The 25,198-nt window shown below is 42.5% G+C and overlaps 1 protein-coding gene across 1 annotated transcript in view; it reads left to right on the top strand.

Moving 5' to 3' along the window:
* LOC128718774 (MOXD1 homolog 2-like) overlaps nucleotides 1–13,259 on the top strand; it is a 52,973-nt gene extending 39,714 nt beyond the window's left edge. Inside the window, exons 3-7 of the mRNA XM_053812391.1 lie at nucleotides 2,078–2,344; nucleotides 7,910–8,095; nucleotides 10,615–11,282; nucleotides 11,356–11,524; nucleotides 12,897–13,259. Coding sequence (XP_053668366.1) covers nucleotides 2,078–2,344; nucleotides 7,910–8,095; nucleotides 10,615–11,282; nucleotides 11,356–11,524; nucleotides 12,897–13,259 — 1,653 coding nt within the window. The remainder of the gene's footprint in view (nucleotides 1–2,077; nucleotides 2,345–7,909; nucleotides 8,096–10,614; nucleotides 11,283–11,355; nucleotides 11,525–12,896) is intronic.
* Nucleotides 13,260–25,198: the final 11,939 nt, after the last annotated feature.

The following is a 25,198-nucleotide window of genomic DNA, read 5'->3' as shown; positions in this document are numbered from 1 at the left end:
TAGTACAGGCAGCCACCGTATCAGCTAGGTCGAAGGCGTCAGCGACCTGCTACTGCCAACTACTGCTGACAAGTTCGGAGCTGTGGCGTTCGTTGTTTCGAGTGAAAAAGACGCAACTCGACGCCCTGCCTGCGTCCGCACCGACGGTGTAAGTTCGGATTCGTTTCGATTTTACTTTGTCTTTCTTGTCAGTTTTAGAGCGTAATTCGGTTTGTGGTGGGCCTCCCCGGGTGGATCAGTAGCAGCGAAAGGGAAACGTTTTTCGATGCGGTTATTCTTACAGTGCACTGTCTGTGGTGCGCCACACTATACGGGTACTGTGGGATGGCGCTTCCAGAAAGCTACCGACGTGAAGATGTACTTTAAGCCAATTAGTAGAATAAATACCGCTTTATCTCATCCTGCCAATGCTGCCCGCTGGTTGTATTTTATGAATCTTAAGGCTTTTGGATGTCGTCGCCTAAGCGGGGTAAGCTTTCAGGTTCACAAAAACTGACACCCTGCTTGCGCTATTCCAACGTTGACTTTTCGTACTCTACGATCAGTAAGTCTTCGGGAAACTGATGCAGTGGGCCAAAGAGCAGTGCAAACAGCACCACCAGAATTGCCTGCAGGGAAAGAAGGGTTCTCGATACAACCAGTCGGGCTTCGTGTAATCAGCATGCTCCACGTGCGCTCAATTAAATTGCAATTGGTTTGCGCTCCTTTCGGACGAACCGCCACGAACGGAAGGGAAAACGGAAGATTGCAATCATCACTACAAGGTACTAGCGACGCTCACCGCAGCGTCCAGCGCAGAAGATGATGACGACGAAATGGAAACGATGGTGACGGTGTCAATTGCCTATCACTTCTGGACACACCGATAATAGTTGTCTAGATGTTTTCCGACGGACGGGCCCAGCACCGGGTGTCATGCCGCCTAGCCACCAGGCATTGCTGGTCAGAAATGAATTGCATTCCATCTTGTTGCCCGACCCGGGATCGTGTGCGCGTGATTTCATCACACCGGCCACAGCAGCAACGTTCATGTACGTCATATGCACACACCGGTTCTGTCGCCGCCGGATCTTTGGTGGTCATCATCGTTGGCAACCTGGTGGTTTGCCCCTTCGGGGGATAAAGCTCATTGAGCAACACAACCACCATTACCGAACCGATGGCAGCGAGCAAGCAATCAACCCTTGCTCACACACACACACACACATGCCGCCCGCCGGAGGGAAGATCTTGGCCAACATTTCAACGTGTGCTGAAGACAACCGTACGTGTGTGTGGAGCCTTTTGGATTGTGTCAAGATTAAAGCCCGGAAGCACATTAATATGGTTGCTCTTTGATGCTGCCAGGTGCGGTGCTGAACGATCTCAACAATGACCACCAGGTTCAGATCAAGACATTCAGGTCCCGCTTGAGACTTGCTGTCACCAGCAGTATGAGCTAAAGGAGCAGAAAAAAAATAATTCGTTTGCTAGCAGTCTTTTGGGACCATGTTTTTGTTGCTCTTTAGCATAGTAAAGTCTAGCTGAAACATTACCATAGTGCACAACTAACCTAGAAGCATCATAACAATGCCGTTTCATGGCCGCTCTAGGACACCATCCTGGGAGCCCGAAAGCTTTATCCTCGAGATTTTAGTGTACCACTTCGGCAAACTCACTATAGCAAACGATAAAACAGTCAACCCGGTTTTGCAAGTGCAAGTTGCATCCTACTTTTTGGCAGTTGGCCGGCTTTAGCAAAAGTTTGCCTATATTCCGGCGCCAAAGCACCCGGGCTACTATCGTCTCCGGACGATCAATTATCTTAATGGGTCACTTATCTCGGCAATTAATTGGGGTGCATTGTTGTGATTGCACTCGTTGGGCAGGGATTTACTCGTTGTAGTTCACCATAACATTCTTACTAATTGTAAGATTGAACGAAAAAAAATCAATTCCTTTGAGTGGTTCTTCACTGCAGGGATGTTCTTTGGAGGGGTTACAACACAGCAACAAAAGTAATAATTACATCGGCATTTGACATTTATTTCTTATTGTAGCAACACGCTCTAACGGACTTTGTTCAATTTTCTTCCAGAACGATACGATGCGTGTGATCTACATGTACCACAACAAGGAACCACACACGGCCGGCAGCCTTCCCGACCCGGTCGAAGCGTTCAAGCAGGCCCGCTCACTCTTCCTAACCCAGCGGATCAACCAGGCACCGCTCAAACCGGATCCACGGCTCCGGACGATGGAGTTGCTCAATCAGGACGTAAACTTGCCGCAGGGTGACGGCACCCTGCACTGGTGCAAGATGTTCAAGCTGAACGATATCAATCGCAAACATCATCTGATTAGGGTAAGTTAGTAGATATTTGTGTTTATACAAACGAATGTATGTGTGTGTATGTGCGTATGACTTTCGTCCCAATCGAAACGACCTAACGAACCGCCAAAATCTCTCGCTCAGGGCCAACTCCAAAACTTGCTGATGACTGTAAACGGGGGGATATTATTTATCTTTCGGGTTCTGTTGTCCCGTACAGTCTCACTGCTGTGTCCACCACTACAGAATACGAAAACGATCGCTCCGGTGCGGGAAAATGTTCCCCGGAGAAGTTTATTTGTTCTTATCTGGTTGAGTGGGGGGGTCCAAACTTTGGCGCTGGAAGATCTTTACGTATTCCGAAGTCGTTCGTTGTACTTCCATCCAGGTCGGTTTTCCCTGCGCACCGTGATTATTTATAAGGCCGCAATCAAGTAGCGGGAGCCAATGCTTGATTACCCCTTTTTGAACCTGTTGAACTCATCGGTGTAAAGAACCTCCACATGCAAGTGCGCTTGTAGACATTCGGGCAGGGTCATCACGTCTGTCGCTATCTGTTTCACTTTATTAAATAATCAAATCCGTTTCAATTCACAGCAAAGAGAAAAAAAACCCCAACATGATTGTCTTCTCCCACAACTTCAGCGTCATTTGGTGGGGCCATAAAGTCCATAACAGCTTGGGGCTGTTCTGATATGCTACAATAGTCCTGGGTCGGACGACAGTTTTTGGAAGGAACGTGATGGTGATATCCCTTCCTACGCCGGGCATCAGGATGAACTCACAAATTGGAAGCAATTCAAAGAATGCTTTTAACAAACACTGCACTCGTTTTGATTGCAAGTTTTTCGCCAACCTTTTTGTCCAGCACGGGGGGAGAGCAGCATGCAGAAGGAAAAGTTCTTGTCCACTTGGTCAAATGTCGACTCATCAGCGAAAATCGAAATCACTAAAACTCGCTCCATTATCGTCATCTGTGCTGTGGGGATGCCGGGATGGGCCCGAGATTTTGCTGTTTTCCTTCGGCAGCACGACCATTTGCTCCCGAGTTCGACTTTGAACCGCTCGGGAACCGTTTCGGTGCATTTCCCTGGATGTGTTTGTGTGTTTTATTTTTTCCTGGAATGCATGGCTTCTAAATTCCTGGCGCCGGCAAGCAAAGCCGTCCTAGTGCAGCGTGTTATGCACATGGGTCCGTTTTAAAAGAGCAACCGCCGCTTCGTTTCCTTATCGTACGGCGGTATACTCGGTGAACTTTCCCGATACGCCGTAGATAAAGATGGTCAACCGTTCGGCAACACATATCGTTCCCCAACCTGCTGAGAACAATTCTTGCATACAGGGTCCAAAGGCCAGAAAAAAAAACCGAACGGGGGATCCGAACACAATGAACTAAAGGCAACCCCATTATCTTAAAACAACACCCATCATCTGGCAAAACAGAGACCGGTCCTTTTGCCGGTCGTCGTTCGGTGCAAATGTCATCCCACTGGAGGATGTGCAGTTCCCAAACCGGTGGGAGTTTCGGCAGCAGTAAAGTCCTGCCTTTGTGTTTCTCGTTGTCACCTGTACGGACATTTTCCAGCGGGATGTTAGATGGGTGGGACGGGCATGAGTGGTTAGTTGATCGTTGTCGTACATAATTGTATGCTTCATCATCTCAATCGGTTTTGTTTGTGTCTTTTGCACATGAGACGAGATTGCGAAGACCAGTTCGGAATGAATCGTGCATGTATATCTTTTGTTTTGGGAGTTGTACAGCGATGGTGCTTTTGAATAGCAATGCATATGAAATGCAAGATAAAACTTTTTTCAAACACTGTCTAGGGACGAGCAAATGCTAGAGATAAAAATAATTCCACACGCTGTCTTCAAAAACAAAAAGTATATAAAAATTCTTTGCACTGCATAATTTTGTGTAACCCTGTATATTTTTGTTATTTGAATTTTTATGCTTAAAGTATGATGTTTATGGTAAAAATGAATAATTACTCCCATACTGAGGACTATAATCTCAATATGACAACGGTTTAGTCGTGCTTCGGACTTCAACCGGATAGTCGTGCATTACCAATTTTATTATTTGACGGATCTCGAATTAGTCTAGTGAAGTGTATAAAAACTAACAAGGGCTCATGACTCACCCACTTAAAAATAAAGCAAGTCACAGAGAATATCTATAACGTATTTTGTTTCAAATTATTCTGTCAAATTTAAGTAAGTAAACTCCCCTTAATATTGTTTAATTATATTTTTTGCTGCAAATATTTGAAAGCTAGGTTAAATTTCTTCTTCGCAATGCTTTTTTTAACTCTTCACACGTACCCAGCTGTCATAATGGTCGATTTTTTCCCCTTTTTGCATCGACCATTTACTTCAATCGTGTTGATTTCGAGAACCATTCCGTTTACATTACATTACAAATCACAACCATTACACCCGTTAAACAACACATTCAAATAAAATGGTGTACCTATCGCTGCTCCTCGGTGTGATCGTCTGCAAATCGTGGTTTTCGCCCCGATGAGAGGAATTACACTCCATTGGGGCCTGCTTGCGCAACCAACACCATTGGAACGAGCTGATGCAGTAGAGTGCAGAAAGTAAATAAGAAAACAAAAAAAAAGAGAAAAAAAACAGAGCAAATATGCTCCAAAACTATTACACACGACTGATGGGCATGCTGGCTGCGCCATCGCTACATGGCGGTGTGTGTCATTGTTTGTTTTATTGATTTGCTGATATTTGAAATCGTTTCCAGTTGTGAAATGGGGCTGGCAGAGATGAAGCGGTCTGATGAATGCTGTAAATTTTTTGTTTGTTTTTACCCCCTTTTGTCAGTCTTTGTCCACTTCCTGCTAACGGTCGGGTTAGGTAAAGGAAAGTGTCGATTCACTCCCGACATGTTCACATTTTTTACTCGTCAAACTCAAGTCTAAACTCACCCCAGGAAGGAACCCCCAGTTAGGTTGAGGGAAGAAAGGGAGAAGGGGAGAAACTATTGTTATCACACTCTCTCCTGTCACCCCCCCAAGTCGGTTGGCGGATACAAGTGTGTGTAGCCATTCAGTCTGGTCTCGAAGTTATAGGTGACGGAGAAGGAAAAACGATCGGCAGGAAAGTGCATTACGAGGGCACGGGCAAAAAAAAGATGTATAAACGTTTTGCAACCGGCAAACTGTTTTCGGTTTGCCGTGGGTAAATATTGAAAAACACACGCCGAACGAGTAGCGATTGTGTGGGGAAACGTCAGCCACCGTAGCGACACCTAAACACCCAGCGTGCTTTAATATAGCACGCTGCATATGTTGCAATGTGACAACACCGCATTACCCAGTGCGGTACGGTGCAGTTGCATACGGTTGCAATTTTTGTCATTGACGGCAAACGACAAATGCAGCGTGAAGGGTTTGTTTGTTGGTTTTTTTTGTTTTGGCCACACCGCTTATTTTTAAACATGGCATGAAATGTGAAATTGAATGTTAATTTTGGTTTCACCAGCCTTGCCGGATGAGAGTGACCTTCCGATGCGCTTATTTCACGATGGCGATGAATGGAAGTAGTTGGTCAACTGTGAAGGGAAAATGTTCCATGGTGAAAGAATAAGAAAAACTCATTAAATTTCTAGGAGCTACAAAAACGTTGTAGAAATAAGAATAAATTTAAATTGTGTTTTACGGTTTAATTTATGGCACATACAGTTCGTGTCATAACTATAAGGCAACATGTTTTTTGTTAGTTTTTAGATTCAATCAACGCATCTAACAATGTTTAATGTCTAACAAAAAAAATTGTAAAGCTGTTTTCGATTAGCATTGTCGTTCTTAAATGGACAGTATACGACTGGTGGTAACAAAATTAAGGAAATTTAAAGTATTTTGAAGAGTTTGTTTTTTTTTATTGCAAATATACAAATACTTTAATCCACCATCAATCATTCCTATCGAACTCATGCCGCTTTCAACTGAATCGCGATGACAGTTAAAATATCTGCAAACTATCCCAAGCTAACAAACGATTTCCCACGAGACGAATCATTGTCGCTACAGAACGATTGTCCGTTAAATTTAATTTCCTCGTTTTGTTTTCCCTCCCACAGAATCCCTTTCGCCGTGGGGCAGTAAAGGCTGGCTTTAAGCTCGCATTCATGTCGAATGATCACGTGTCGGTGGATGGGTGTGTGTTTTCCTATACCAGTGGCCTGGTTTTAAATGCCCTCCGGCTAGGGAAAAAACTGTTCTCATCCTTTGCTCCCATACAGACACACAGCTTTGTGCCATTGTCTCCCACACTGGGGAAGTTTTGCATTTTGCACTAGAACTCATTTGACGTTTGCATTGCACTGGGGGGTTTTTTTAGTTGCTTTTGCTGCTACACCCGGAACAGGAGACCGAGCATCATGGCGTTTATTCGTTCCTTCATTGCTTCGTTTATACACGGAGGAAAAACTACCGCAAATCGCATTCGCCCCTAACTCGTACGGCGCTTCGATAACAATATCGTTTAAATAGGATCCATTTTAATTATTGATTGCTCGTTGCTTAAACACTTGACGTACCTTTTGTTTACTAGTTTCTCGTGCTCGTTCACTTTTTACTCCACCCCAGCCCAATGTGTTTTTGTTTTGCTCATTTTCAATCTGCCAATGTTCCCGCCATGTTTTACCATTTTCTTTGCAAACTTTTTACCGGCAACCGTTTTTTTTTCTGGCTTCCGTCGATCGTTCGTGCATGTTTTGTCGTATTTATTCCGCTTATACCATTTGAAATGGCACCGTTGCAATTTATACGTTCACGTATGCGATTTGTCGCTGAACAACGCGACAAATGATGGCACCAGCATCAATGCAACCGGTCACAAATCGTCGTCGTTCGTCGATTCATGGCTGGCAACAAAGTAAAGCGGGAGCTTTCCCGACCGGCCATGTTGTGTCATTAAATTACTTTTTCGAGTTTTCCTTCCATTGGTACCGTTCTGGCATCGCCAACGTGGGGAAAAACCAAAATGCAAATCGATACGCCCCCGTGAAATGGATCCCTCACATCAATTGTATCGTTATTTGCAGTCGTTTTAAATTTTCCCTTCATGGCCAGCACTGATTTTTTTCCGCCGAAGGTTTGTTTGCTCTTGTTTTCTTTGCATAAATGGTTGTGTTTTTCTTTTGTTTTTCACTTTTCCCTTAACAGATCGCACTTTAACGGAACTGCCCACATGTTTATGGACTGTGCATGTGTGTTTAAATTCTCGTTGCACTTGATGCCAGAAAGGGAGATACAAACAGTGCATACAGATTGTAAATAAATTGTAATTAATTGGAAAAATTGTATCTCGACCTCGTTCGGAAAACGGTTTTCCCCCGTTTGATGTTCCCGGTGAGGGTCTATTTGAATTTTCTCCAAGGTCCGCCTTCGTGTTCATGGCCCACAGTGATGTCAAATGGAAGGTTTTATAAACGACAGAACTTTGTCGAGGGTTGAAAATTAAACAAACCAAATTAAACATCAATCACAACGCGGAAGGTCACAACCGTCCTTGACTGTTGCTTTATCGTGTCGTTTTATTTGATTTTTATCTCTTTGCTCCTCTCTTCCATTGCAGTACGAGCCGGTGTTTGATTCCGGTACGAGTGCATCCTACGTCTATCACATGATACTGCACGAGTGTCAAGGCTCGTCACCGGAGCTGGAAATTATGTCACGTGAAAATGGTTGCCCGTGCTATCGGGCGGATAAATCGATTCTGACCTGCAACTCCATAGTGGCGGCATGGACGCGCGGTTCCGAGGTAAGTCGTTACAGTGCACATGAACACATTTTCCCGGGGTATTCGCATATTCCACCAATCGATCGGATTGATTAGCCATGATGGACTGGTAAACTGTCGAATGGAGAATTAGTTTGCCATGCCGGATGGATAAATAAAATAATGCAAAATATCAATCGAATATCTGTATGAAATTTTTGCCAAGTTTGGCAAAAAAACGAAGCTGATTTCAATACGCTATATTTGGATATCGATTCATCATAATTAAAAAGTGCGAATCAGATATATTTTATCAAACATATGTCCCCTACTGGATCATTCATATTTTACGGAACGCAGATATTAAACATATTGTTTAAATGCTTACTTCAATTCTTACCAAATTTATCGCCAATCCACCTTCATTTATTAATTTTTTCAAACAATTTGGTCGACCAAATTTTTTCAATAATATGAATTAATTTTCGAGTTAAATGTATTATTCCTTACAACTGCTTAAGAGTTAAAAAAATGCTGGAAAGTACATTCTACACATCGCAGTAGTCTGGTTTTGCATATGTATTGAAATTTTTTTCCATACATAGTTTTTTGAAAAAAAATTCTCTCAATCTTTTTTGTGCAAAAAATGTCAAAATTTGATATAAAAATGTCGTTTTGGCCTCCTTTGTTAATTCGTCATTGTTTGAAAGATCTTTGGAGAGCTAGCGCTTTTCAACAAAACGTTCATTTTTAATCGGCAATATCATTTCCCCAGGGCTTAACCTAGCTTTACTAAGTCCTGGTCAAGGTCAAGATAAGATCTCTTGTCACTAATACTTTCGAACGAGACTAGACTCATTTTTTAATGTTTTTTATCCGTAATCCATAGGGAATGTTCTGTATCCAAACACCTATACTAATCTAGGACATTCATCAACAACAAGACTTTGTGCTTTGTATGCCTTTTTTTCTCTTCCTTATATTATATAAGCCCTTATATTCAACTTTGTACGTGTAGTTCTTTTAAAAATAAAACGGATTTTCTACTACTTTTAGAATGGAATATCTTTGAGTTTGAAAAAAAGATAATAAAAATCCTTGTTTCCATTCAAAATTTATCAATTGTTTTTACATCTTTTTTCGAAGCAATAACAATTTGCCCCACCAACGCTCATGGAAAACTGTCTTCCTCAAACACACAAATGACCCAGGGACCCATTTCTATTGAAATGCTATTACTTCGGGATACATGTGCCGTTCGTTTGGGTTGATTAACAGTAATCAAAACTAGACAAAAGGGCAATAAAAATAAACGCATCAAACTCATATTTCATTTGCCACAAAAAGAAAATGAACCAATGCCAAGGCTATCCTGCTTTTGCCTATTGTTTCCGTTTCTATTCATCCCATTGTCATGTTGTTGTGCCTTACGCAAGCAATGAAACAAATCAAACCACAATCATGTTCGCGTTCCTTAAAGAGTTCTAGACCCCCCGTCCTAACTTCAATTAGTGAGCGAAAAATACAGTTCGATGAAATTGAAACACATAAAAAGAAACCAAAGGCACTGCGATGTTTGCGTGCGTGCATACCTCCAAATGGAACCGTTCACAGACTGGCGACCGGTGGGGAAATGGGCGACCACACCTGCGACCTGCCCAGTCGTGAGATAGTGTACGGCGGGATTTTGTTTGTTCCTTTCTTCGTTGCTATTTTGGCACAAGGAACCCAGCATGTCATGAGGAAAAGAGGGACAACCATCCCCTTGTTTCTCTTACCGCCAAGTTCCGAAGCGTCATGCTGCGTAGTAAATCGGTTACCATACCATATTTATGTCCTGTTTTTCTTTGCCAGTTTTCCCGACCCACCCCTCGATTTTTCCACCATAAAACTTTATGGATTTCAATCAAAAACCTATAAAAAAGCGCGCTAGAAAATCGGACCACCACGGCGAACCACGGCGCTAAAGGGGGACCTTTGGCAAGCTGCATGTTTTTCTCGCTTTGCCCGTTCGTTTTTCCATTCCGATGCTTTCCACCGTTTTCCATTGTTTTCCACCGGAAAAATGTATGTTTTTCGGGCTTATTTATAAACATTGGCACAGGAACACACAATTTCAGCATGTTCTCGCGTATTGGTTTGGGCGCTTTCCAGGCCCCACAGTTTCCCTTGGGGTGGCCCACCGGTTGGTGGTGTTGCGTGTGGTGATATTTCCGCTGTTGTTTTGGGGCTGCTGTGCTTGTGCTACCAATATTTTTACGACTTTTGTTATTTGCTTTGTTTTTTGGAGGAGCTTTTTTCTCCCTTTTCCGTTCGAAGATGGGTGTGAGAAGAAAGCGACGGAACTTACTACCATTCGGACATGTTTTAAGGTTCATTTTGGGTGCGATTGGCCAGGGCAGAAGGCCGCTGGGTAATAAATAAATTTTCTTGGTTATTGTTTTTTAATAGAGCCCTGTTCGGCTGAGTTTGAAATGGTACCAGGACCTCTTTCAGGACCTTTTAACAAATTCGTTTCATGACCCAATTCTCGGTTTTCTTCTTTCGTTGTTCATTTGCAGGGCTTTTCCTTCCCCAGTCAAGTCGGTTATGCGCTCGAGTCGAATCAGGCGCGGTTCTATCTGATGGAGACACACTACAGCCTATCCGCCAATGAGTACACCTGGCCGCCGAAACCGAAGGCAATGGTGGACAACTCGGGTCTTCGATTGTTTTACACCAGCACGCTCCGAGGACAGGACGCGGGCGTCCTTTCGGTCGGAATGGATCCGAACTGGAGGCATATCATCCCACCGGGGCAAGAACACGTCGTCTCCGAGGGTCACTGTGTGGGTGAGTGCACACAGCGAGCATTCGCACGGGACGGTGTTCACATCTTCGCCGTCATGATGAGGACGCATCAAATAGGACGTCAGATCAAGCTGCGCCAAATCCGCCAACGAGAGGAGCTGCTGCCGATCGCGCATGATCGCAACACCGACTGGAACTATCAGGAATACCGGCGATTATCTGCACCGGTGCGAGTCCTACCGGGCGATCGTCTAATAGCGGAATGCATCTATGACAGTTCGGCCCGGGCCGCTATCACACTCGGTGGGTTAACAACGCGGGAAGAAACCTGCCTAGTGTTGGCACTGTACTACCCCCGGCAGAAAGAACTCACCACGTGTCACTCACTGCCGAGTTTACCCACCGTCATAAACTCGCTCGGCATCAATGAGCTAGTGCCGTAAGTGTTATTTGAAACATCCATAACGGTCTGAATGTTAATAGAGGCACATTTTTGCTTAATATCTTCACAGAGGATCCAACCCGGTGCGGATCGCATCACCACCCGAGCTGTCCGGGATGACCCTCGAGACGCGCTTGATTTCGTACGACTGGCGAAACAATTTCCGCAGCTTCCAGTACGTCACCAGAAGAGGATCGTTTAAACCGTTGTGCTGGAGCGCCAAGAATCAACCAATGCCGGTAAGTTTTATTTGCCAGATAGCATCACCTGTAATTTATTTATATTTGAATACCAGATATAACTCATCCCAATGATTCTAGGAATGAAGATTTTTGAATTGCTATTCTTTTAACTGCAGCATGTTCCAATCAATTACTGGCTCACCGAAGCTGTTTAAATATGGGTGTACACTCAAGCAGAAATTGTTTAATTGCATTTATAATGCAGCTACTCACTGCTTGTTATTGCCAATCACAACATAAGCAGTTAAATGGCTAATTCAATTCTTGTTTTATTACGCTGTTATAGCTCACGTTAAAGCATTCCGGGATATTATTGCGTCCAAAGCTTCAATCGCATAGCGCTCGTAACAAATCGATCGATTGAATGAAAACAAATTAAACAACAAAATCCTTGGAATTAACGTTCGAAATGATACAAATGAAAAAGCATTTATTTAAAAGGGTAGACGAGTCAAAAGCAGCACCACACAAACGTTTCTCTCCTCTTGTCGGGTTTTTAAAGCGTCTGAAGCTAGCGGATGCACACTGTGCGGAACAACGAACCGCTTCCGAACCCAAGGAATACAAATTTGATTTAAATAAATGAAATATATACGGTTCAATCCTTCCGTATTTCACATCGGTATCCTTGCTCGGAGCAGAAATCCTGGAAGCTTCAGCAACCGGACAGTAGTACACGCAGCTTCATGCAAAATTTATTCATTCTTGCCTCGCCGGGCTTCCGCTTTTCTTCCTCGTCTTCCTTGCTTACGGTTAGTATGAATTCCATACCGATCGAAATGCAATATGTGCAATACCACAAACACACACACAACCAATTTCTCATCGCTTGAAGCAAACGGGTCAGCAGCGTATATCGAACGGGAAATGCAACATAGTTCTGCACCGAGAAAAGCCCCTTATGCATTAGAGGGTTTGCTTGAGAGAAGCAAGCGTTTGTGTCGGTGTGTGTAAATGCATTTCCTGGTTGGGTAACTAAGCCAGCTTAGCTTCCGAGCTTCGAGTGTGGGTAGGATTGAAGGGTTGGAAATAAATTTTATTGATAAGCACCCAGCTGGCAGTCGATGAATGTTGCACCGGCTTCTGAATCCATGCAGAATTTATCGAGCCTGACGTTGAGTTATTGACCGTACGCCCTCTGCAACTGCACGGGGTCGTGCTATACCTGTTAAGAGTTTTCTTTCCAACAGGGACTTCTTGTTCCCATTCGCAGGCTCACCAAGCAATGTTGGCAATTATTAGCAATAAAGCGAGCTCCTCAAACATCTTTTGGCATCTTTTCGCAAAACGAGTGGTATTTTGTGTCACTAGGTTGTATCTAAATTCCATTTTCCTTCTTTTGCTTCTTTCTTTCCTTACCGCGCACCAGGGGACGGAAAATCTGGAAGGGTTCGCACCGAACATCACCAAATCGTACAAGCTGATCAGATCGTGCAGCTTCGTTGGAAGTACGAACGTCGCCAACGTGTTCTTCCAGAACCGGAACCGCTACGTGACGGAGTCGGAGACAAACGTCGACCTGACCGGGGTCGATGGTGACGATGACGATATCGATAGCAACAACGTGATAGAGGGTGCCGCCCGGAGTAAGGTGTCCCGCAGCTCCGTCACGGAGTCGATGGGTTTGAGCGGTGGACCAGCCACGTTCCGTCCATTGGCCATCGCAACGAAAATGATTGCATCTCTGCTCTTCATCATCGTGCTCAACTCATTCCGGATAGCGACGACGTAGAGCGGGAATGGCCGAGGGAGCGAGGAGAAGGCACGCAATAAGCAGACGGGAAGTTGCGACAACTTGCCGCTGTTTGATGCATCAAATCACCAAAGAGTCCTAGATTCGACGACGTGCGTTCGATGAACGATTGCGAGCATTCTGTAAATACAGCATCCTGGGTATGTAAGAGTACGCTGAGTGAGTGTGTGTTTGTCCAGAGCGGGGGGGAAAAGGGGATGATGGATAAAGAATGATCGTTTTTCGGTGTCGTGCCGGGAAACTTTACCGCTAAGCAATGATTACCGGGGTTACCTTGTATTCCACCAGGTGGAAAGATTGTCTGTTTACCTTTTCTTTTACTGAACTGCAAACTCAAGTAGTTTGTACATGTTGTAAAAAGTGCTGGGAGAAGAGGAAAAGTTTTCAATGAAAGGGATAAAGCTGACAAAACTGTCTGAAGTGTGCTAAGAATGCGAATCGAACGTTAAATTGAGAAGAAAAACGCACAATGATGTAAACTTGATCAGAAAACTAGACGGAGGATATGAAGAAGGAAGAAAATCCGTGTCAAAAACATAAATCGATACACACATAAAATGAGGCGAAACATTATGCGAAAAAAAAGCAGCGATTACTTTTTCCCCTTTTTCACTGTACATAGCCTAGCCAATAGCTTTGGCATCTGTTTTTTGTAAATAGCACATTTTGTAAAAAAGAAGAAGAAATCAAGAAAATTGTAGATGAACGTGAAAAATAAGGCATACATGAATAGCGAGAAAAAAAATAAACAAAGCTAAGTAGGAAGGAAATGAAAAAAATACAAAAAGATAAAAAAACAACTAAAAATGTTCTTGTACACTCGGTAGCAAATGGTGCAACATTATAGATGTCAACGTGGTAGTGTAATTTAGAGAAAAAAAAAACCTGAAAAAGCGAACAACCGTCATGACGTTAAGCAAAAGAAAAGTGAAACAAAAACACACTAAAACAACTGTGAATAACAATAGAATCGGTGTCTCTGTGAGTGCTGGGTAAGGTTGGGAAAATCATACAAAAAAAAATAAACAATCCAAATAGTGCGAAAGAAATACGTATTTGTGCTGTTCGAAACAATGTTTTGGGCGCGTATTGGAATAGTGTCCCGATCTGGTACTGCTAGCAAACCCGTCAAAGCAATTTGATGTATTGCTAACGCCATTAAAGAATGAAAAAGAGCCACCCTATTTTTTATGTTCATCTGTTACACACTGCTAAGCGGGGGATAAACGGGATGTCCATGTTTTGCTATCCGTGTCTGTTGTGAATGAAGCTGTGCCCACTAATGATCAAGTGTTTTTAATAAAAAGTGAGCAACCTTCGCAGTTTGTACCCGGGGTGAGAAGGTAAAGGACACCTAACTACCGAAACTACCTGACCTTTATCTTCCTGTCTTACTCTCCCTCTATCTGTCACTACCCGAGTGTGTCTATCTGCCGGAGGGGAAGGTAAACGAACGCGTATGTATGTAAAATATTGTTACAACAAAAGTAAAAGCGAAAGCCGTCCTCTTCCATCCGAAGGAACGAACGAAGTGGCTTTCGTTAGGTTTCGACACTAATCTGTTTCTGAGTTTCGCACTGCACATACTTCTAAGCAGCTGTTACGGTGGAGCCGTTTCTTTGTCCGGTGGATGGAAAGTATATAAGCAAGTGACTCTTCACACGTCCTTTTACCTCAAAGCCAGCGTTTATTGGCCTTATCGTTTTCAATTCCTAACTTTACTTACTTCTCATAAAGAGCCAACGGTTAAGTACTTGGACACTGCAGTCTAATTTTAGTCCTCTTTATGAGCCAACTCCCTGTTAATCGTTCTGTCTAGAAGGTCCATTATCCTTCGGTCAGCTAGTAAACTCGCGAGAGACAATCATAAAAAGAAATCGCTCAACTTTATAGAGTCACACGTAAAACATTAACCTGAGCGGTAGTGCGATCGATTAGCATGCGATGGGAAGTCATGGAATGAGAAGTGATGTGAAGAAGATGTGATGAGAATTTGCTGACCAAATGGTAATGGAGAACTTTATTCTATTTCCTTTTTCAAAGTGCTTCGTCCTGTTCCTCTTGGTTTTTCTGTTAGTAAAAATTAATACTTTCTGAACATTTTTCGTTTTTTCTTGCTTTTTTCTTTATAAACAAAATATTTTTTGTTTGGTTTTCCTTACGTTTTTATAGTGCTTCTTATTTAAATCATTATTATTTATTTTTTTTATATGCAGGTACCTTTTTTATTGCTACGTTCAAACGTTGTTTATCTAATTTTCTTCTCTCTTTTGATAAGGCTGGGTTATAATTGATCATTCACCCTAGAATCAAACAAATGCAAACTGAAAAAATGGTGTAGATGAAACTACTAGAACGGATGGAATGAAAAGACAACAAAATCTTTTCACTTGTGATAAAGTGCGCAGAATGTTTACGAAGTTGGGATAGAGAAAAACTAAAAAGTATGAACGTCTCGCGTTAGCACTAACATTAGTAGCAAAAGTAGCAGTAGCGAATAACAAGTAGTCGTGAAAGTTTAAATTATTTTCTTTGCCAAGCGAAAACAATCCACCAATTGATCATGCTTCAGATGTGTGTAAATATGGCTGCAGGAAAGTAAAGTTCGCTTCTTATGTACGGAACAGCTATTTGTTCGATTTCTTTTCATTTTCACTCTGAATCTCTAAGCCCACTTTTCTAGCTTATGTGAAGCTGCTAGGCTGCTGCCAAACGATCTGCTGCGTAATTTCCGAAGCGCATTTGCTCATCTGTTTATTGCCTTCCTTTTGCTAACGTCGAGCAAGGAAGACACTTTCTCTATGTTTCGAGTGAATTTTTGTCTCCCACCGATGAGATGAGATAAGGTGCAGTGTGCAAGCGTTAGGCGTAACTTTTAGCATGTATTCGAAGCCACTCACCTTATAGTAAATGGAATGTAACGTAAGTCTGTCCCTAAAGGAAGATAAAATATACACGGAACGCAAATGAGGCGGTTAAGCGGAAATGCGAGCGGCATGGAAATAAAAGAGAATACAAGAATGAATTTTGAAACACGTCAAACGATAAAGGGAGAGAAAACGAGGCAACAAGATAAAAGTAACACTACATAGAAATAAACACACCAACTGTATGCGAAACAAAATAAAACGATGATGGAAAATGGACTAATGATTTATTTTAGGAACAATACAGAGTGCATAAGAGTAGCGCATCAATACAACTGAGAAACATTAAGTTTGCAAACGAAATGAAAACAAAACCAGAAGTAAAACAAAAGGATAGAATTGCAGAACGTCGTAACAGAAAGTTCGATTGGCACAAAACCGACATGGAAATGAGAGGTTTACCATAAATGTATTAATTTGTATCCAGATTCAAAACGATTCGATACTACATAACGAACACATGTAAGGATCGTACAAGAGGTAGAGGATTGTAAACGTAAATCCAATCGCTAGAAGGTGCTCGAAAAACGGCGCAGTGTCGACAGGTGAAGAAAATATTTAGAAAACAATCGTTTCCCCCATGTATAAAATTGTACTGTTGTGACAGCAAATGGCTTAAACATAAATTGCGTTTCTTGATGTAATTGATGAAAAATGTAGACTTAAAAGAAGTAAAATCTTTCCAAGCAAAGGTAGCAGTGTTAATTTTCTTTGGTTTGTGATCACCATAAAAAAAAAAAACACACATTTTCGTAGCATTTGAAATGACCGAGAAGAGCAGGAATTTATCGGATGAAGTAAAAGCGCAAGTTGTGCAACAGTAAACCCCTTTTCTGAAATAGAACGAGCGAAAATAGGGAACCAAATTTCAATGCAAAACGCGAAATACGCTCTCCTCAGTATGTTGCAACCCCCCAGTCACTCTGGTGCACTTTAGTTTTCTCTCCCACAATCCCCCCGCGGTGGGGAGGGAAAAAGACGATCGGTAAAGTTAAATAAGAAACAAACGTGGATAAAGCAATATGAAGTGAAATAAATTTAGATATCGAAAGTGAAATCATCCTACGACACAAATTAATCATTTGCGTTTGCAAATGGATCCGAAAATTTTAAACTTATTATTATGAAAATTCTTGGTTAAGTGGTTACGATTTGTGAAAATCTTATGTTAATCCTTATTTTAATAAAATTTATTTCCTTTGAGTATCTCACTCAATGCACCAAAGCTTAATCATTTGTTGAAGATCATAGTTTGATTGTCTAAATCTATTGGCAATACAATTATGTCATACACTTTACGGGCGGAACGAATGGGAAGATACTAATCAAGCTATCCGTCCTAATTATTCTAATGATCGCGCTTCTGTGTTGGATAGTAAATGAAACTATTACCAAAAACTGAAAATTCCTCTTGGATAGGACGTATTTTAACTACTTGTGGCGATGTTCGATTGGTTTGTGACATAACAGGCTCATACCCGAAAGACTTCTACCGAAAGGAATGTTAGGGAATACAAATTGTCAAAGTGAATTGTCCATAGGAAAAAAATCTAGTTCTTAGTGTCATCCATTGTCAATTTTATCGATCATTCTGCTGTTCTAATTTTGTATTTATCACAAACATATTTCAGTGTTCATCACAAACATATCATAGTGCCATACCGAAACATTGATGCTTGATTTGGAGTTCGTTTTGTATAAAATTTTTTTGTTTAAAAGTTCATTTAAAGTTTAACACAACATGGTAACCAGTTTACCCTCAAAATAGACGCGTCGAATTAATGTTGTCCACCTCCTTGACCGTGACCCGCATTCGATTGCCTCCCGCTTTACGTGCTCATTCGCGAATAGCACCTCAACAAAAGGCAGCTTAAAAATAAACATCATAATTAGCCGACGGATACTGCCCCCTCAGGGGTAGTAAGCGTGGTACGGGCTGAAAAGTTTTCAGTACGTCCCATCACAGACAAACGATCCGCATCCGTCATAAACGCGACACGGTATGCAAAAGATTTCGAACCATATAACCCAATAAGCCGCACCCTTGAACTTCACAACAGACCAGTCAGCATCAGAATGGATCGGTGGCCCCTGCGGGACCCGCCTGAAATGTGTAACAATGTTATGGAATTTGAAATAAAAGTTGCCCCGTTACGATCCTCCAGCTGGGTCCCGGGGTTCGAAGCAACCGAACGACCAGCAAGCAGGTGGCGGACGCAAGCTGGTGGAGAAGGAAATCAAATTAGCTACAGTGGAAATCCGTCCATAAGCTGTTGCTACCCCTTTCCCTGCTTGCTAAATGTATGCGTGTCCCCATCCCGGGGATGGTTTATATCACCCGTAAAACTAAATCATCGAACGACATTAAAGCCATCTGCCTGGTTCCACCACCGCCATCCGTGAACCGAACCGGTTGCTGGCCTTCTCCAAACCAATTTTTGTGGCGCCTTTCATCGATGAATCAATGCGCAAAGGTTGTTCGCGGCACGCAAACTGTTTCGCGGTGGACATAGCATTTTCGCTGTGGTAATAAAACATTCACCAAAAGACATAGACACAGTGAGCGATGAAAAAAAAAACACGCAGAACATAAGCTAGGACGGTGTGCTGGAGCATCATCAGGCAGTAGGTGGAAGAACAGGGTTGGGTTTGGTTAAGAAGAAGTGATTGTGTGAGCATTCTCCTGGTTCGCTGGACCAGGTCTTCAGGTCTAGCCGACGGACCACAACGACGACTCATTCGAACCAACCGTGGAAAGCCTGGCCTGGCAATACCACTGCTTAATGGGCAAAAAAAAACCGGTAGTTGGGTGGGATTAATTTAATATTTATTGAAAAGAAATATTACGAATCGAATGAAGCTGAAGCGTCCTGTGATCATGATCACGCAACCCGGTCCGGGTAGTGTATGTTTCTTTGGGGGTTTTGTTCGATTTCGTTTATTTTTAGCATTAATTCCGCTTCCAAGGCAGTGTGAGGTTTTGCAACTTTTATTTGCCAGAATCGTTCGGAGGGATTAGGGAACATAGTCATGCGACTGAGCTATGCTGGTAAATAAACCTAATGTTTTTAAGTCGGGAATCTGTAATTTTGTGCAGCACAGCTGAATTAATTATCTTCTAAACTAATTGTTTTTTTTTCGTTGTAAATTTATTTTAAAATGAAGCTAGAATTGAATAATTAAAACGATTCTGTGTCTTCTTGGAGAACTATGATTGGGAGAATTTCCCACATAAATCGACTCCATTCTTTCTGGGGACCAGAAGATGAAATTTCTTGTTTGGTCGATTCAATTTTAGCTAATTGGAATTTAATTTCAGAATTTTATCATTTAGAATAGATAATGTATTATGACATCTAGAACTTTAAAAAAGATTAAAAAAAATTTCTAAAAATAGTAACAAAACAAAAAATAGAAAAGTTCAGTTTAATAATTTTACAGTATTGGAATAATAAGAATATGCTTAACCGTAATTTAGACTCTGAACAGCATTCCATTCGATGTACAGATTTAACGAAGTTGTCTGAAAGCTAGACTGACAAATCCATCCAGCATTTGACCTAGACCAGTTCCTGAAGGATTTGTGTCTCCCCATCACCTTTAGCTCATCCTCCCCGTATTGGAAACCACCGCATCGCAAAGCCTCGTCTAATCGATATGACATTAATATATTCTAAATTTATTAATACCATCAATACGAGCACAGAGCGCTGGTGGTGTTACCATTGCTTCCCGCAAAATTCAGGTTTGGAGGATTATTGTCGATGATTCGCTTCGTTTGCTTCCGTGTCGCTTCTGCGGTGTCTTCCCTGTGTGTGGATCGGCTTCAAGCTGCAGGACGCAGGTGGAGCAGCAGACACCAAACAGGGACGCGCAACAGGAGAAAAGAACAGAGAAGTGACCGCGATTTCGTGGCTGGAACGCGTTTGTCTTCGGTATTCCGGGAGCTTTGAGCGCTCCCGACTGCTGCTGCTGCTGCTGCTGCGGGTGAAGAAATAATGACTTGTATTCGCTTTTATCATTTTTGTTATTAATATTTACATTCTTCTCCCCTTGCGTGCGGTGTCCCGGGCCCGGTTTCACCTCCTTGATAGGTTCATGAGCTAAATTTCTTTGATTTCGTCTTTGCCACCGCACCGCGCGGATTATGCTGTAATCAATTCTGCTTCTCTGCCGTGTCTTTCATGCTGCTGCGTGGTAAGAAGCATGTGCAATGAGGGGGGGAGGACGAACGTATCCCGGTGGGCGTTCGATAGGCTACTGCATCTCGGTAGTGATTGGTACGCGAGACCGAAAGCAAAGGGTTTTTTTTGCTTTCCTTTTTGCTGCGTGCGCTCTGTGCATCCCTGCGGTTCACGGGTCCAATAACAGCCTTTCGTTCGAGATTGCGCCCGACGGGTGGAATGGTTGCGGAATGAAATATTAAAATGATCCACCGGTCGTTTGATGTGTGCTGAAGGATTCATTATTTGCTTGCCGAACGGTGTACCGTGCGCAAACAGCAATTGATGGGGAATTTTGGAATCAATTTTACAAACATTTTGAAACAGAAACAGAACAAAACAAATGGTTATTCCAAAGTTAAAAAAAAATTGAACGATATCGTAAAAATAAACGATAAGTAATACAAAAGTGAGTAATGTACATTTAACTTTTACTATACGCAAAATACATTAGAAAATGATAGCATATGATAGAAGAATTAATAAAATAATTTTGTAACACTGTGACTATAAATACCTTACGAAAGAACTTTTCAATCTTCTCTTCGCATCAGATGAAAGAAAACAATTCATTCCGCATCCCCACACAGACAATGCAATCCCAGTTGCAATTGGCCACCGGGCTGCGGTAGAAAAGCGTAAGCAAATGCAACCACAGCGCATTGCTCACATTCCGAAACGTATAATAAAAGCGAACTTTGTTATGAATCGTTGCAAACAATTGTACTGAGACGCAGAAAGGGAGAGGGAAATAAACGATACGAGTGCTTTTATCCTCTTCCTGCTCAATAGCTGCAGTACGCTACGAAGTTATCATAATCGAAATGATTATGTACAAATATGAAAATGGAAGCAGCAGACGAAAAAAGAACACGATGCAACGAAATGCATTTCGATGCCGGTTGTATCTTTGTCCAGCTTCACCTTGTCTGCGTTCGGATGCATCAAAACCGAACATTGATGCATGTGCTTTTGCGTGGTGGTTGCTATACAATTACGGGTTGCGGTTCGGTTCTGAAGACCATTTTAATGTTTCATAATTAGCCTGAAAAGAGTCTCATCGACGTAAAAGGGAATATTGAAAGCACGGGTTTATGTTTTGCAATAGAGACTTCAGTATCTTAATTATTGGTTACACTTGAATGAAGAATTCTTTTCCGTAACTAATAAACAATGTTTTAATTTATTTTGCAGATCTATGATCTATTCAAACAAGTCATCAAGCAATCAGCTCATCAATTTTGAATTGAGTGTGGAATAAAGATCATCCCCAAAGAGACACTCCACATTTACTCAGAAGATTCAATCACCTCAAGCAAGAGCTAGTTTACTCTTCCACTTTCTTCGCACCATTCACGAGTGCTTGACGCCTAACGACCTTTGATACGAATTACTTCATGGGTGCAGTAATCATTTGCATTCATGCATCATTCAGAAGCTTCACCACTATTGCCTATCAAACATTATACCCGTTTTTCGATGAGCTCCCCATGTGGAAACTTCTTACCGTGCAGCGAGCTTCAAAGTAACGCTTTCCTTTCATCTTTCCAACCGATCGTTCGACCCACAATGACAAAAGACGCGAACTACAGCGCCCTGCGGAGCGCTCGAAAAGGAAGTTCGGGTGACTTAATATTTCCTACACGATGGTTTTCCCATCATGGCGCCGGTGGTAGATGGTGTGGAAACATCATTGAATATGTGATAAACCCATACCGCATTCGGAAGTACCATTCACCGATCAGGATCAAGACCAAGAGAGAGCGAAAAAAAAATCGAAAAATGAAGCAAAAATCCGTGCCTTTTCATATGTTGGTAACATGTTCGGTTGGTTCGCTCGAAGGGAACTCGAATCCGAGTGTATGCAACCGAGTGGTAAATGCAAGTGCAGTTGATTGCATTCAGCCGGGTTTTCTGAAAGGTGATGGGTTTTGTGCCCCTTTTTGGATGGAAGGAAAAGTGCTTTTCGAATCGGTTCACATCAGTTATCGAAAATCATATTCATTCGAACGTTACAATATCCGGTAACGAGTTCGGATCACTCAGGCACCTAGGGAAGCAGGATCGAGTCTTTATTCTTTCCTTTATTAAGGAATGGAAAAGGCACAGCACTGAGGGAAAATTAATATTCCAACATGCAAAGAAACTTAAAATTCACAACGTTTTCAATAGAGTCAGCGATTTTCTTTTCTTCGCCAACGTGGAGTTAAAGATTAATCACGGCAGAGTCAACGTGGAACGGGAATTCTAGTGAGCATTGCAGTTTGATGGAACTAAATGGGATTTCCAATGTAGTCCCCACTCTCGTCGTAATTTGGAGGTTGAAGAATTCGTTGAGAAACTCTAAAGCCGTCTTGTGAAGGAAGCGAATGCCTTCCGCAGCCCCTACCGAACGCGGTGATTAGTCCATCTTAGCGAATCACGAACCAACCACCCACCGTCGCTGAGGCCGGCGTGTGACATTTTGATGAATTAACAAATCACATTTTCCCATTTTGACGCTGCCAACGACTGTGTTTTGGCAAAATGTCGCGAAACGAAAGCTTTCAACCGGCAGAGGGCCCACACACCCGTCGGGTCGTTCGGGAGCCAGCATCGTTCAGAAGATGAAGTGAAAATCGCTAACGCCGTCTTCAACCGGAGACGATGCGTTTTCCGCTTCCAGTTCGTGGCCAAGGTGAATTAATGAGTTTTTCAAGCACTAGCAACATGGGGCGAAGAAGAAGAAGAAGGTCAAAATGGCGACAAAGGGCCATCCACCGAACCGAAACGCCTCGCGTCAGGCGGCCTTAAGAATGTAAAATGAAGAGTAATGATCCTGTGGCTGCAGTTTTCGCGCAACAAGGGGATACCGGGTGCTTTATGCTTTCTGCCCGTGCCACACTCTTGGAGACAATTAGATTAGAGAAGGCGGAACAGCGAATGAGAGCAGTGCGGTTGTGTTTTACGCCACTGCGCCTTACAAGCTTACGGGGAGGGAACGTAAGGAAAGTGTCATTTTTCACCGACCAGACTACTCATTTCCGGAGTGGGAGGGTGGTTCGTACTGAGCTGACGGACGAGACAGCACTTCCATTTTTGGCAACCAAAACCCCGACAATGAGCTTTGTAAAACTTTCCGATCTTTGACAGAAACACCAACTTGTAATTGCGTCCTGACAAAGTGAAACTTTTGGTACGAATTTGGTGGGTTGTTTTTGAGAAGATTTGTTTTAGTCATTACGATTGTTTACAATAGTTTAGGCAGGTATAATGAGCCCATAGAATGGGTGGCAAATACAAAAAAAAATTTTAAAGATTGTCGTAGAAGTGCTTGAATAAATTCCAATGTGTTCCTGTCTCATGATTAGCATGCTCGAAGTTGGGCTAAATATTAATCAAAATGGATGATTTGCAGAGAATCGATTCACCGAAACCGACAAAGACAAAGCCAGCCACATAAACAGATCTATTGAACTACCTTTTACCCACTAGTCGTACTTTGGAGACTACTTAGCTAGAAGAGAGCTCTGTAAGTAGAGTTATTATTCCTATGCAAGACTTGCTTTTTTTAATATCCCAGCAGGCTACGGAATGTATAACTTGCATCCTGGAGATATAGGAGATCAAGAATATATTATGTTATCGCATCGCACCTACGTGGAAGAGGTCTTGAGATGAAGAAGTCTCATAAAACTTTAGAATTCCCGGAATATTCCACCTAGTTTTAATAGTAATTTACCTGCTCAACAATCATTCTACACGGAACGCCCATTCCACACTCGCCAAAAACAAAGATAAACGACATACAAATCTTTTTCTCGCGCTAAAACGAACCATCCAAATCAACCAGCTTGCATTGGTGTCATGCAATTAACGAAATTATAATATAATCCCAATCCCGCCAAAACTCCATCAATAAATATTGCCACAAGCCGAACGCCAAACTGCGTAGAAGTAGATTTATCTTACTTCACCTCCTTTTTTTGCACAAAACATGCTGGAATACCCACAAAGGCTTTCCACTCCATGCAACACACGGCACTCCAATCTCAATATTATTAACACAATGTTATGTCTACCCTCCGGCATCATCGGTCGCCAGCACCGCCAGCCCCAACAAAATCCGTCCAACGCTACAAAAGAAACTAGCCGGACGGGAAAACTTCAACAGCAGCTCAACCCCCTAGGAAGGAAATCGTTCCACCAGGAAAAGACCAACTATGCTGCTCTCCAAATAAAATGGAAGCAAAGCACTGAAACGAACCGAGCATCGAAGATCTTGAAAGAACAACACGAATTACGATTTCGGAAAAAGAATTACCGATTCCTTTTGTCAGTCGCATGCCGCTGGTGGGCTTACACCGGTTAGGAAAATGGGAAAAAGCCAATGGTACCGTTTTTATCGGTTTGCCGAATGCGAAAGGCTCCAACGTACACACACATACACAAAAGGAACGCGGTTCGGTTGGTCGGTGATGCTGCCTTTCCGTTTCCGTTCGGAAGAGGATCTCAATGATCAATACCGTTTTGCTTTTCGTTTAAGCTGCAGACGAGTGGAATGAAGCCGATCCCAGTGAGTGGCGAGAGGAAGCGAAAGAGGACATCTAAATCTTTTCCTTTTCTATATCCCTCCATTTGTGTATCCGGTCCCGGGGACAAGTGAATGCCGGCTTCGCCGCGACTCGACAAAGCCAGAAAACCCGCGCACGGTGGATGGAAAAGTTTTCACATAAAGTAGATTAATATCAAGAAATCGAAATCGATGTAATTCCGGTAGGCTTTTCCC

Source organism: Anopheles marshallii, chromosome 2, assembly GCF_943734725.1.
Source record: "Anopheles marshallii chromosome 2, idAnoMarsDA_429_01, whole genome shotgun sequence".
In the NCBI taxonomy this organism is placed as follows: Eukaryota; Metazoa; Arthropoda; class Insecta; order Diptera; family Culicidae; genus Anopheles; species Anopheles marshallii.
The sequence above is the reverse complement of the archived record's forward strand: the minus strand, read 5'-3'. Positions and strand labels throughout refer to the sequence as shown.